The 15,117-nt window shown below is 39.3% G+C and overlaps 1 protein-coding gene across 2 annotated transcripts in view; it reads left to right on the top strand.

Moving 5' to 3' along the window:
* The window catches only part of LOC144665354 (dnaJ homolog subfamily C member 27-like), a 29,438-nt gene extending 16,022 nt beyond the window's left edge, over positions 1 to 13,416 (top strand). Inside the window, exons 1-6 of one of the 2 annotated variants that reach the window (XM_078526596.1) lie at positions 2,028 to 2,106; positions 2,911 to 2,980; positions 3,769 to 3,933; positions 4,728 to 4,847; positions 8,141 to 8,307; positions 12,162 to 13,416. In XM_078526596.1, the coding sequence (XP_078382722.1) occupies positions 2,072 to 2,106; positions 2,911 to 2,980; positions 3,769 to 3,933; positions 4,728 to 4,847; positions 8,141 to 8,307; positions 12,162 to 12,294 (690 nt within the window). In that variant the 5' untranslated portion in view covers positions 2,028 to 2,071 and the 3' untranslated portion in view covers positions 12,295 to 13,416. Of the gene's footprint in view, positions 1 to 2,027; positions 2,107 to 2,910; positions 2,981 to 3,768; positions 3,934 to 4,727; positions 4,848 to 8,140; positions 8,308 to 12,161 lie in introns of those variants that run through there. The other variant, XM_078526595.1, reaches the window with a different exon arrangement.
* The last annotated feature ends 1,701 nt before the right edge of the window (positions 13,417 to 15,117 follow it).

The following is a 15,117-nucleotide window of genomic DNA, read 5'->3' on the forward strand; positions in this document are numbered from 1 at the left end:
CTAACTTAGTTTCATGTAAGCACTTGAATCAATTGCACTTGGAAAACTCAAGTCACATTTTACAAAGTCTGGCTTCTCTCTTGATGACAGTATCTTACTTGAGGTACAAGCTGTCAAACATCTTCAGAATCGTGGCAATGCTGCACACCACTTTGTTTTGGCTTTGATTTCCTATTGGTCAAGTGATTCTGAAGTGTGTTGTAGACCATACTTGGCAGTATACTTCGGCTTTTTTGAACTATGAAAGTTTCCATTGTCACTAAGTAAAGTTCAAGTAAGTACATTTTACCCAGTCACACTCAAAGTAGGTTCCAAGTGCACTTAGATTACACCTACAAGCTCTAGTGTGAAGCCAAGCTGCAGTGGGGAGTTCAAGTAATCAGTACATGCTATTCAAAGTGTTGTACGTTTTAGTCGACAAGTACATCAATACAAAAAGTGCCCTGACAAGGCAAGATCTGTCATCTTTTAACTTTCGAAAGCCAAAGCCTGCGACTTTACATTCAGAAAAGTAATTTATCAGTCAAATCCAGGAGTGATTATCCCCCATCCCCCTTTGGAAATTTGATGCGATTTTCTCAGTTGAGTGGGAAATTGACTTGAGACAAGACAAGTGCCATCAAGTGGGACATTTAACTATCAATGAGAGAGTATAAGTCACTTGTTGCAAGCCATAGGTATACATTCATTCCACAACAAATTGTCAACAAGAAATAGGGTGTCTGGAAAACCCAAATAGCGAATAGTCGCGAATAGCGAATAGTACGAATAGTGACGAATAGTCGCGAATAGTGACGAATAGTCGCAAATAGTGACGAATAGTGACGAATAGTCGCGAATAATGACGAATAGTGACGAATAGTCGTTTAATAGTTGCGAATAGTGATGAATAGTCGTAAATAGTCGCCGTGAATAAGCCTACAGGGTTTCTACAAAATTTACCGCCACATGCACAGAGCAGTCTAGAAGTTCAAGCAAATTATATATCACATGCTTGTTCACTCACTCTAAAAGAGAGTGCAAGTCAAGATATAACTATATGAATCACTTTTATTGATCTATCAAGCCTACATCTCAATGCCGACCGACTCGCATTTCATTCTCATGAATCACGATCCGAGGCACGTTCTATCAGCAAAACAATATTTAAAATACAAATAAAAGAAAATGAGATGTGAGAAGACAATAGAAGTTGTGTTATAAAAAAACAACAACGCCAAAGCCAGTCTTATTCGCAGCCGTTGTTTAGGCTCGTAACGCAACGCTTGCTTCCATTAATTTTATTCCCTTTTCTTTTCTGGACTCTGCCTGGGGCTGTTGATCACCGGCAAGAAAACAAAAAACACGATAATAAGCTAATGAATAACCTTTTTCAACGGTATAAAACAAAAGAAATTCTGTTTATCATTTATAACTTCTCTCCTACCAAGCATCCATTTTAGCGGGAAGAACCCACGTTGTTGTGAGGTACTGGGAACTACATGTCTCTAATTATCCGTCACTATTCATCACTATTCACGATCATTCGTCACTATTCGTCACTATTCGCGACTATTTGTCACTATTCACGACTATTCGTCACTATTCGCACTATTCGCTATTCGCGACAGTATTCGCTATTCGCTATTCGGGTTTTTGAGTCACCCACAAGAAATATTTTACAGCTTTAAAGATATTGTGGTTATGTAGCGCTTTGCAATACTTCAGATGAATATTGGGAAGCTACGTACGTCAATACCGCAGGATATCCATTCTGTGTGGATGGTGTAGGACTAGCAGTGACTTTGGATAATGATAATAATGACGATGATGATAGATAACAACAAATTAAATGTTGTAGGATGAAACAATCCTAGGGAAAGTATTAAACAAACCCCTACTCATTTTATGTTTAGTATTGAAATTGGGGAGTCTGGCCTGATATGCCATTACTCAAACACAGACTTGCCCCTTGACTCATATACATGTAGGCCTGTGAAAACAGATTACTCATTTCAGTTCCGTTTTGCCATTTGCTCTGCAGAGTTGTATTATCAAGAGGTATTGTGAAAAGCGATTTGTGAGCAAGTATATGACAACAATAGGAATAGACTATGGCGTAACAAAGTGAGTTATAGAGTAGGGGTGGCTATTGGGGTCATTTTGCCTAGATTGCGATAGTCAAATTACTATTGCAATACTATTGCGATAGTAGTGACACTATTGCTGCAATATAGTATTGTAATTAGTGACTTTATGGTGTTGTAATCATTTCCTTCTCCTAGAGGGGGATGGAATCAGCGACGGAGTCAATGTAAATATCTAGATTTTAAGGATACATCACACGTATTTTTTTTGTTCAAATGTTCAATAGTTACTCTGAAGAAAAGGTAATCTTGAGCTTCTTTGTTAGCTATTTATAAGTCCAAAATTGTCATTATGCAGTGTCATACATTGTCATGCGATGGGCAACTCCAGGGGAATTTGATATTTTTTAGAATCCAGACGGAGTTGAATTCCCCACCCCTGGGCACCTAGTGAATGTCAAATTTCACATAATTATCTCCTCTTAAATTTCTAACCCAGCAGACCATTTCGGATGTCAAAATCCCTACCCTTGGAGAGCTTCACGATCTCAAATTCACGTGGGTTCTCCCCCCCCCCCCCCCATCCTGGGGCAAACCATTGATAGGTGCATTATATTCGACAGTATTCAACGCAACCTTCCCATTACAGTGTGCTGTGATCTTATTCTTGATGAAATTAAGTGATATTCAGTCAAATTTTATTTTCAATACAGGGTTTCAATAATTAAGTAAGGGTTAGTTACATTTTATTTACTTTTTAGAAACTAAAGTCTTCCATACATAATACATCAAATTTAATTTGTTACAAAATATGACATTCAGTAAAACTTTATTTTCAATACAGGGTTTCAATAAATGATAAAGAAGTAAAAGTGAACATATTTGACATGGCTGGACATCCAGTGTTTTATGAGGTAAGACAGATTTGATGAGTTATAATAATTTTTTTTTCCATGGTGTACACTGTAAATTCACCTTTTACAGATCATGAACAGCTATGAGTGCTTAATGATTTTTAATGGCTCTCAATGTCCACTTTTTGGCAGTCGATTATTTTCTATAGTAATTGTCAGCCACATTTTGTTTCTTTGCTTCTTGTTTTTAAAATTTAAACTGCCACCTTCAGTCTACAGCCGCCTTGCTACACTCTTTCTACTATTATATCTGCTGGTCAGCGGAGTTGCAAAAATAGTTTACAGATGATGGACCAGCCAAGCCAGTGAAGCTGGGCTAGCCACTAAACTTCCTGAATTTAAAATACAGGACTTCGTAAAAATGTGAGCTGTTTCTTTGAAATTCTTTTTTTGGCGAATTTGGAACTTGTCAATGAAAACTGCAGTAAAATCTGCAGAAAGACAACTTACATGCTTAAAGTTTACGCCAGACCCACCTATCAAGAGGATGATGCCTTATGCCAGCCATACAGGGCTTGAAAATAGTGCTGGGAATAGTGGATTTTACTGCCAGCGGGCAAGCAACTTGCCCAATGGGCAAGAGCATTAGGCACTGTGTTCTGCCAACCAAATCATACCAAAAAGTAAACTAAGACAAGCAATTTGCAACCACCCCAGGCAAGCAAAATTTGAGAGCGTCTTGTCTGAAGTGCAAGCTAGAATTCTATTTTTTTTTACTTTTGTACTCAGTAAAGTTTGTACACATGTACATGTACATATAGATTCATGCATGATGCTTTATTTTCAAGGTTCGTAATGAATTCTACAAGGATACTCAAGGTGCCATGTTAGTGTATGATGTTGGTAACAGGGAGAGTTTTGATGCATTGGATAGCTGGTTGGAGGAAATCAAGAGAGATATTGGCAGTGCTGCAGACTTTGAAGGGGTCGCATTTGCTGTTTGTGCTAACAAGGTACATGTAGCTATAATCCATTTAGAAGTATTTTGGCACATCATTGGTCAAATGAGTCCTGTGCATAATCTTTTCCAGACATTTTCTTTTTAATTATGGTACATTAATTAATATAATATTAATTTTTGTTATTATTATGTTACTAATATTACTTCATGCAGTAATTCCCAGTTACTGCTCTAGAGTGTAAATTACCGAAAAGTAAAACCTGACTAAGTAATTAGAGCCAGTGAGAAAGTGGAGGTAAAAACACTTCCTTACTGGCTCACTGCTGTAGCCCTCACTTATCGTGCCTTAATTTTGCTCACACTTGCAACGTAATGGTGAGATTGCTCACAGGCCAAATGAGGGCTGTGCACACAGCTGCAAGTTTTGAATGAATTGATAATCCAGTCAGTAACTTTGAAGTTTTATGCTTACTTAGAATGCAGGAAAATTATTGTAAATTGTCTGTTGGAGGTACTTTACAATGTAGTTGAAATTCTAAAAACAATTTAGCTATTCACTCTTGATTTTTACAGGTGACGACTGATTCAGCCTTTGGCATCCTCAACTATGTATATCACTTAAAAAAAAAAAAAAAAAAAAAAAAAAACTTGCGTGGCCTACAGTCCATGCCTGGCACCAGTTGCATGTTTTTACTGTGATTGGTTTATTGATCAGTTGTGCAATTGGTATAATCTGTTACAGTTTGCAGAAATGGCATTGTTGTTTTGGGTTAATTGACAACTTACATGTATGAGGGGTCCATGCATAGTTCCTGACTTTGTTAATGGAGTGTATTGTACTTGTAGATTGATAGTAGGAAGAGAGTTGTGGATGAAACAGAAGGCCAACTATGGGCAAACAGTCATGGATTTCACTACTTTGAGACATCTGCTCAGACAGGAGATGGAATTAATGATATGTTTCAAGTAAGAACTCCTTGATTACATGTAAACAGTTAAAGCCTCTCGCCACTGACTGATTTGGCACAAAGATATGCACTGATCTTTGTTTGCAGACTGACATCTCTTCTGAAAAGCAAACAGTTTTTTGACAGCATGGCAAACCTTTACAAAAACTGTGACCCTCAAGGAACGGATTATTTCTAAGGACAAATTTCACTGCATACTTTTGAAGCCATGCAAATGGAGACTATTGTGTCTATTCTTTTACTTTAGTATTTGTAAACAAGGCCACTCATTTTGGGACACCTTTTTTTCCCACTCCAAGCTTCTAAACATCAAAGTCACTCTATCAGCATTCAAAATTATTGCTTGTCTGTTCAAAGTGTTCAGTTCACTCAAGTTAACAATAACTATGGGACAAGAACCGATTGACAATCAAAGATTAAAATGGGGAAATAGCACTTGGGGTACATTATCTGATATGCTCCAGTTTTGGTTGCATCACAAGGCCAGTAGATGTAGTAATTGCCAGGCATAACTAATCAATGATCAATGACATCAATTGAATAGCTTGATGCAAAACTATGCTTAGTGACTTTTAAGATGAAAAATTGTTTTTTCCTTCAAACGCGTCTGAATTTTTGCTCAAACGTGCTAGAATTTTGCGTGTGGTCTTCGATTAAATAGAAAATCCTTGTCCTTTTGTTTCGGGGGGGGGGGGGGGGGGGATTTATTCGCTCGCTCAAAAACGGGATCTGGAAATGAATTTCTTAAACTACTTTGTGACGTAAGCTTACGTTTGAATTATTTTGGCGTGCGAAGCCGAGGCAATGAGACTTTCAATCAGACCAGTTGAAAACTCACCTTAAGTACGCATTAGAAGTCCGCTTATTTTCGCTTATTTGACACATATTTGCGCCCGTCTGGTGGTGAAAGGACATCATTAAGTCTGGAAACCCGTAAGCCACTAGCATATCTCAAAGAAGCGAGATGTGTTGCTGCCTGAAGATTGCTAAGCCCTGCCAAGACTGGCGGTAAACTTGGCTTTCGAAGGCGCATTGAGCCAGGCGAGGTCTAGAAGCAACTTCTGTTCCAAAAAAACGTTATTTTCTCGAAGTTTTGGCTCATTTGCCTCGTGTTGCCGCGTTGAACGTTTGGAAATAAGGATGTGCTTTAAATTAATTTTAGACTTATAAAAATTCTCTTAGATTTGGCGATAGGACTTCCCGTATTTCAGCTACTCAGGGATATCCCATAATAATCTTTAATGGATATGTCATTCGATACGCATTGTAACAATAAACAAAGTTCGTTCGGCACGGCAAAGACGGAAAACGCTCACTCAATCAACAGAACACAACAGAATCGACAGAAAAGGATAATTTTTACCAAGAAAAGCAACAAATTGCTTCATTTCGACAAAAAATAGCCCTAAGCTGCAATCCTTTCCAGGAATAAAAGGCCTGAATGTTTAAAAGAACGATCGTTGCTTGTGAGTCAAGATCAAATTGCGTTACGCGTGACTACGGAGAGAAACTGGGGAAAAGCGAAAACATATTAACTTTAGCAGCCTAAATTTGCTGACTGAAAACGAAACATTGAACATTTGGCGAGTGCATTTGTGGTTAGAAGCTGGCGAGAGGAAAGGGCAACAGCGTAAGTCGTTTTTGTTTAAGCATTTCTCGTTCATTTTGCTATATATTTTTCACTTCTTTTCACTGTTCAGTCGCTCAAGTTTGTCGATCGGTCAAGTTCAATGTTTATATAACATTCGTGACACTTAACCCTCAGTAACCTTAACATTAGCTGACCCTAACTTTACTGTAACTGCTAAGTTTAATCCTCTTTCTCTCTTTGCCGCGTGTTATTGTTTTAAAGTGACCATAGTTCTAGTTTTTCTCGAAGACAAGGTGCAAACCAGAAATTTTAATTCAAGGACAATGTTTTTCCATTAAATTGAAGACCACATGCAAAAATTCGGGCACGTTTGAAGGAAAAAACGATTTTTCATCTAAGCATAGTTTTGCATCAAGCTATTCAATTGGTAATCGATAAGTAATCGATGGGTAATCAGTTGATAAGTCATTGATTATTGGCGATGATCAATGAGTAATTGATGAGTAATCAAAGCCCAAAAATTTTGTGGCCTATCGATTACTCATCGATGACATTGATTACTTATTGATGTAATTGATTACCTATTGATGTTATTGATTACTCATCGATGACCCATCGATTACTCATCAGCTATCATACTGCACACAAAAGACGCATTCCTTGCTTTCTTGTACCATTTGTTGTGATTTTTTATCTATGTTAGTCATATTTTGCTCTACAACTGGCATTCTTGTTGAAGAAATTACGCCCCACAAAAGGTCAGTCAAATAACCTTCCGGCATATCAAGACGTGAAGGGCTAATCACAAATACAGATGATATTTCAATATTTCACTCTACCCAACTTTTACTGTTCGGTGGATGTTTGTCAGCAAAGTAAAACTGCTTCGGCCTAGGGAGACAGCCGTCATAAGCACTTACATTATGCACCGGAACAGCTGCAAGCACTTTTACTTTCTGTACTTTTTCAGGTGTAACCATGATATTGTTAGATTGTTATGGCGTGTACAAGCTTGAGTATTAAATACTTACAAGTTCCGGTTTTCAACCACGAGACTATATCGATGAGTAATCAATGCAATCAATGACTAATCGATGCAATCGATGACCAATAATTTGTGGCCTATTGATTAGTCATCGATTACTCATTGATCATCGGCAGTAATCAATGACTAATCAACTGATTACCCATCGATTACTCATCGATTACTCATTGATTTCATTGATGTCATTGATTAGTAATGCCTGGTAATTGGCACCCTAAAGAGAAAAAAAGAGGAGGAGGGGGGGGGGAGCTAAAAAAAGGATGTGTCATACATGTAGGTTACCTACAAAGGGTTCAGTAAGATACAGTGGGCAGTAGAATTCTTGTATTTCAAGTGTTTAACTCGCACCACCTACGTGATCTTAAAAGTGCTACAGCTTCAGAGCTGCATCAGTCAGTTGTTGCCACCTTCAATTTAAATGTTGTCTTGTCATAAGTGGGTCATACTTGAGTCAGGACTAGTACTGTCAATGGTTTACTACGGTACAATGTACATGAATGTCATGTGATACCATCAATCAAGTCAATAATCATTTCTTGTTGAATATCTTGAAAGGGAGTGAATAACCCATACACTAGCTACTGGGGGAAATGCTCCGTTACATCGCAATGGAGCATATTCTGATTCTGAAAAAAATAAATTCACTTTCTTTTAGACCTTATTCAAGGCAGTATTGGCAACACTAGAAAATGGAGGCAAACCAGTTCAGCTTAATGCATCCACTACTCTGGGTTACACCAAAGAACAGGCTGAGGCAATTCACAGACTGAAAACGGCTAAAGATAACTATGAGAGACTGGGCCTAACAGCCGGGGCAAGCAGGTAGGATGACTATGTTACATGTAGCAGTGCCGGGCATGCATGTTAAATTACTCGTTGAACAGTAAAGCAATTCAAATCCCGAGAAAGTGGTACACCCTTGTTAAGCTGTTGATAACTATTAAACTAGGCGGGTACAATATGTATGTGCGACACCGGGGACCTGTTTTTTTTTAATGCCGGTCTCACTCTGTACTATTCGCACTGCATAAATTATCAGCATCGCATATAAGTACTACAAATCATGAATAAATTGACATTGTTCAAGTGCAGCGGCTCCCGGAACATGCCTGTGCCTTTTCTTCGAGCTTTCATCGGGAACTGCAACTCAAGCCTTTTGACCTGACTGCGGATTAAGGCCTATCAGGTTGAGTGTTACCGCAAATGTGTATTTCAGTGCGTATTTACTGATTGAAGACAGACTTGTGCGAGTTTAAATTCTCTAGTCAATGTTGAACTTATGTACTGAATCGCTCGGAGTAAGAGTTCGCGCGGGGACCTCGAATGCGGGTTTCATCAGTTCCATCAACGCGAATTTTCAGCAATACCGCAACAAGAAGCAGTTCAGATGCCTCAAGACCCGCCGAGCCTTCTTTAACCGCAGGCGACGCAAGGAGCAAAAGCACTTGGACGTGATAAACCGCATGGCGGTGTATTTGTGAGGTAATATTTTGTCCAGGGTATTGTTGTTTTACGTTGGTATAACTCTGGCAATTGTTATTGTGCGTGCGACGGAATGACAGTGTTGGGTCGGCTGGGTGGCTTTTTTCGTTTATATGTTAGTTTTTTCTGTCTTGGTTGCTTGGCTGAATGGAGGCGATTCTTATTGCTATTTTTCCACATGGTTGGGCTATGTACTTTACGAAGCACTACTAATTTATGCGGCGTTTAGTGTGCTTGTTTTTCATGGCTGATAGATGTTACGCCCCAAAGGAGTGGTTCTTTTGTTATTTTCCACGTGGTTGGGCATCGCGAATGTGTCGACTGTGAGAATGTTATGACTAGTCAGGCATGTAATTTGCCTGTTATTGTCTTAAAGTGTTATTTGATTGATGATTACGCCTGTGAATGTTATGGCCAGCGAGGCTTATAATTTGCCTGTTTTGTCGTAAAGTGATTCGTTCAGCGAGATGTCTGTTCGATTATTATGATTGTGAGAATGTTATGGCCAGTTAGGCATATATTTTGCCTGTTTTGTCATAAAGTGATTCGTTCAGCGAAATGTCTGTTCGATGATTATGATTGTAAGAATGTTATGGCCAGTGAGGCAGACAATTTGCCTGTTTTGTCATAAAGTGATTCGTTCAGCGAAATGTCTGATCGATGATTGTGATTGTGAGAATGTTATGGCCAGTGAGGCATACAATTTGCCTGTTTTGTCATAAAGTGATTCGTTCAGTGAGATGTCTGATCGACGATTATGATTGTAAGAATGTTATGGCCAGTGAGGCAGACAATTTGCCTGTTTTTTCATAAAGTGATTCGTTCAGCGAGATGTCTGATCGACGATTATGATTGTAAGAATGTTATGGCCAGTGAGGCAGACAATTTGCCTGTTTTGTCATAAAGTGATTCGTTCAGCGAAATGTCTGATCAATGATTGTGATTGTGAGAATGTTATGGCCAGTGAGGCAGACAATTTGCCTGTTTTGTCATAAAGTGATTCGTTCAGCGAAATGTCTGATCGATGATTGTGATTGTGAGAATGTTATGGCCAGTGAGGCATATAATTTGCCTGTTTTGTCATAAAATGATTCGTTCAGCAAGAGGTTGATCGATGATTGTGATTGTCAGAATGTTATGGCCAGTGAGGCATATAATTTGCCTGTTATTGCCATGAAGTATTGTTATGTTCAGGGAGGCATTTCATTTGCCTGTTGCTGCTATGAAGTGATGTCTGATTGATGATTATGTCTGTGAGAATGTTTTGGCTAGTGAGGCATATAAGTCGCTTATTTTGCCATGGAATAATATAGTTGTTTAAATGATGATTACGACTGTGAGAATGTTGTAGCCAGTGAGGCATGTCATTTGTTCGTTGTTGCCATAAATTATTGTAGTTGTTTGATTGATAATTACGACAGCGAGAATGTTATGGCCAGTGAGGCGTGGATTTCGTTTTTGATCCTTGGTTCAGGGGTTGCTTGGAGTGACAGTTGTGAAAAAGAGTATCTAAATCAACTCCCCCGGCTATGCTGGGTCATGACTGTCACCCCTTGCTGGCCCCATGGGTTCCCCCATCAACGTTTGGTTTCCTATTTTCGTGTATCTACGAGACTTCTGGTTTCCATCCCTTCTTTTCCTGAGAAATCTCGATGTTATTTGACCTAGGATTGGGAGTGCGACTCCAAGTTTGAGGGAAAACTGTTAGCCTTTGCATTATGTCCTCGAGAGTCAATCCATTGGATTGACCAGCTGGGGAACTCCATTGGGGTCGGTAATGGGGTGACAGTCGCGGTTTTCCTCGAAGAGGTTGACCAGATCCAGAATGGTTATGAGGTCATAAGGTTTGGTAAAAGGAGTGTATTGTAAAGTGTAGGAATAAGACCAGGAATGAGGTTTTGGAGTTAGGTTTGGGAGTAAGGTTTAGGAGTAAGGTTTGGGAGTTAGGTTTGGGAGTGGTGTTTAAGGAATTAATGGAGTGTAATGCTGATAGCATTAGCGTTGACATGTTTTATTACCACTGGGGAAGGATGCAAGTGTTGTTTTGGTATTTTGTATTTGTGTTGGTGTGACTTTGCCTCCATAGGAGACCATCAATGGTCTCTTTGTTTGGATATCATTATGAGTATTGGGGGATAAAGAGCCTATTGATGGTCTCCTGATCAATGAAGCATAGGTGATCCTAGGTGGAGCCGAATTTTATCCCCAATCTTAAATGCAATGCGATGATTGTTGCAGTGCAGAATAGGATACTATTCGCACTGCATAAATTATCAGCATCGCATATAAGTACTACAAATCATGAATAAATTGACATTGTTCAAGTGCAGCGGCGGAAGGAACATGCCAAGTGCGATTAGTAGCCATCTGGTGAGTTTGGTAAATATTGTTGGGAGTCTTTTGTATGGTACAATTTTACCTACCCACCCACCCACCCATGATGAACTTAGTTTGCACTGCGACTCTTGTCGGGTCGCCGAATTTTATCCCCAATCTTAAATGCGATGCGATGATTGTTGCAGTGCAGAATAGGATACTATTTTAACAATTCTGGTCTGAAAGCCATTAAATGTAGTTGTGCTCTGTTCTAAAATTTGTTATGCCGGTTTTGAAGCCCTTCTTAAAGGGGCTATGTCGTGCAATTTTAGGCAATTTCGACACTGACCAACTGGTCATAGAATAACTGAAATATCACAATAATGGCTGAAAACTGTATAATAATTTAAAAGAAACACAAAGGCCAAAAAGGGGCATGGATGGGCAAAATTCGAGAAGATTAAAACAGATGGCGTTTGGGAAAGCTTGAAAAACGTCGGCCCGACTTTTTTCAAAGTCATCTCAATTTTATGGATGTCTTATTAAAATGCTCGAAATCATCCTTGTTTGTTATGTGGCCGTAATTTTACCAACAACCGACTTTTTCTCTGCCAATTTAAAGTTTTCAACTCTTAACTAAAATAAATAGAATTACCTGAAATTCATTTACCGTGCCCTAGCCCCTTTAAGTCAGGTTCATGCAAATTGGACCCGTTTCTGGTTTGCTCAGATAAAATATATGAGACGTGTACTGATTTTTGGAAGCCACATATTTGGCTAGAACTTTGGTTAAGTGCTCGAGAACCTGCCACACAACACTACCCCTACCCCCTCCGGAATTTAAGGGCACTAACTCTTTATTTCTGCACGTGTTTCAGGGACGACATAAACCGCGCTTATCGGAAGTTGGCCATTCTTATTCACCCAGACAAGAGCTTAGCTCCAGGAACAGAGGAGGCATTCAAAGCTTTGGTGAACGCTCGTGCAGCACTTTTACAATCCCCCAGATAGCATTTACAGTACATGTACATCGAGGATAGGGACGCTATTGATGTTGTCATCATTGGAAACAGCGATGTCACCTGTGACATCACCGATGAAACTTGCGACGTGACTGGTTTTGATACACAACGTTATCAGCGTTGTCATTGCAAAGATTACTGTGATAAGTCATATCATTTTGTTGTACACTGTAGATTGCCCTTTGGAAGCCATCTCTCACCCTCTTCCACTGACAATGGGCCCTTTGCTCTGAAAGGTCACATGTTATAATATCCGCCATGTTAGAGAGATACCAAAACAAGATACGTTGCCATAGCCCTCATTCCTCACTCATCCTAATGGCACGAGATTGGTGTGAAATGTGATGATCGATAGCGTAAGCACTAGGTTTGAAAAGTCGTACTCATACTCAATCTCGTACGCGTAATCCGGACTGACGGTCCCATTTTGTTTTGGGTGTCCTAGTGCGTTGCTTGCTCTCCAGCAAGGTGGCTGTTAAGGGACCACTTTATTTTGACACAATCTCGTTTTTAGTGCCCTCAGTCCTGTTGGTCGGCAGCAGGGCGAGAATCTCGGTTGGACGATTGGTGAAACGAGGGCCTGAAAACGGAATCGACCATCCCATTGAGTCAAATTTATGTAAATACTATTTTTTAACAGGACAACAGAATATTTAATATGGAGTTTTGTATGTTTTAAATTGTTGACTTTCACTGTCACATAGCACATTTCTTCAGTTTCTTGGTTATGAGGTTCAGGCGTTTAGTGCGCTTATATTTTCATCTCATACGTTATTGAGCTCTTTTGGAGAAATTGTCTTAGAGATTTTAACTGAGTTTTTAAACTTGTGTTCAAACACGACCGTGGATTATGATTATTGAAATGCTGGTTAGAGTGCTTTGTTGCCTCCGTCCATTACTAAAGAGATCTCTGCATTTATTCGTTACACTTGTCGTTAACCTTATCTCATTATCCCTGTATAAAGAACAAAAATTCGTCTTTAACTTGTAAATAAACAAAACAAAATTGAACTTTTATTTAGACTCTTCTGTCCTCTATCATAGCGGAGCTCCACCGTGGCCCAAAGAGCTGCAAAGCAGAGCGCCATAGTCATAGAAAACCCACAAAAATAGGAGAACCATTCAGGGAAAAAAGGAACATAACACCTCTGATTTCTTGCAATTGAAGCTAATTAATGGCTGGAAGAAAAATTGCAGGTCAATACACATGATCGTGGAGGCTGGCATAGAGCCCGTTCCATTTATTTCCCCTTGCCTTGTATTAAAGCCAAGGCACGTCTATTGCATCCTTTCATATGTAACAGGGGTTTCAAAGAATCCAAGTTTTAATACTTTTATTATTATTGCTGTAAATAATATCAGGCCCTTTAAGTCAGTTTTCTAATATCAAAATTACCTACCGCCCTAAACAGGTCTAACCGATTAAAAATTGAACTGCAACCAGGATGAGACATATTAAAAGTGTAAAATAGCGTTCTCTGGTTTAAAAAGTTAAGAAAAAATATGAGCTTTCGGCTATTTTACTATAGCCTTTGACGAATGCGCACATTCGTCACAGGCTATAGTAAAATAGCCGAAAGCTCATATTTTTTCTTAACTTTTTAAACCAGAGAACGCTATTTTACACTTTTAATAGGTCTAACCGAGTTAATCTGTTTCATTTTTTTATACGGGAATGGCATTTGACTTAGAGGGATTTGTTAGGGAAGGGTTACCGTTTTTTTTTTTTTTGGGAATGGTATTTGATTTTCGATGAATTTTATAAAGCGTGATTTGTCTTCGGAGCGATTCCTGGTGTGTCTTCTTGGTATGTCTTCTTCGACGATTCTTCCGAAATAATGTTCTTGTAAGTACCGTAACAGTGGATTTCCGTTGACGCAAGTACTCTCGCTGAGTCGTGTTCGTCAAGATTCTGTTAAATGTCTGGCATTTTGTATTTATTTGGTGAGGGATTTTTTTTTTCAGGGAAAAGTCAGGGAATTTTGAAAACTGATGTCTGTCACTTCATCTGTGAATTCCAAAAAGTGTTACTTTCTCATTGGGCAAGTTATGGATAATATCCATCAGCCCTAGGCTGTCGGACAGCACTTTGCATGCTGCTTCCGCACCTACATGTTAACGCTGAACTAGCCAATAAAAAGCGTTGTCGACTGTCTTGATTTGACACGATATCAAGTCTCTGACCTGATATCGCCGGAGTTTTGGTCGAATGTGGGTACAGTAAATATCAAATAGTCCATTTTTGGTACGCTTTAGCGGCATATCTGGCTCGTTTGGTCTTGCCATTGATACTTTAACTCAATTAAGTCTCGCCAAAATACGTAATACGAACCATAACTCAACCAAACTCGCCTGATATAGGTATAATAGCCTGCGAACAGGCTCGCGGAAACAGCGAAGCGAGCGGAAGAGCGGGAGCCTTGTCGCAGGCTAAGGTATAAGAACAACACCAATTTATTGGTACCAAACATTTACAATTTTGTTCAGCTTTTAATATTCGCACTTATTTTCAACGTTATAAGTGGGCGACTTCACACATAGACTTGAACCAAGTCGCCCTCTATTGAACCGCGCGTCGAAGCACTTTAAGAAAGTCTACTTCATCACACACTGAAAACTCGTTTCGTGATGGGAAAAAAGCATGAAAACAATCAATAACGTGAACTGACTTATTACGAGCTCGCGTAGTTTTTTTAGCCCGTTTAAAAGGAAGCGCGATCGCGAGAGGGCCACTCGATGAAAAATCGAGAAAAATCCTCGCGTGGCCCCTTCGTGCCTTTCTCGTTTTACATGCGCGCGCTCGAAACTACAG

This window comes from Oculina patagonica, chromosome 9 (genome assembly GCF_052425735.1).
Source record: "Oculina patagonica isolate OP01 chromosome 9, crgOcupat, whole genome shotgun sequence".
Lineage (NCBI taxonomy): Eukaryota > Metazoa > Cnidaria > Anthozoa > Scleractinia > Oculinidae > Oculina > Oculina patagonica.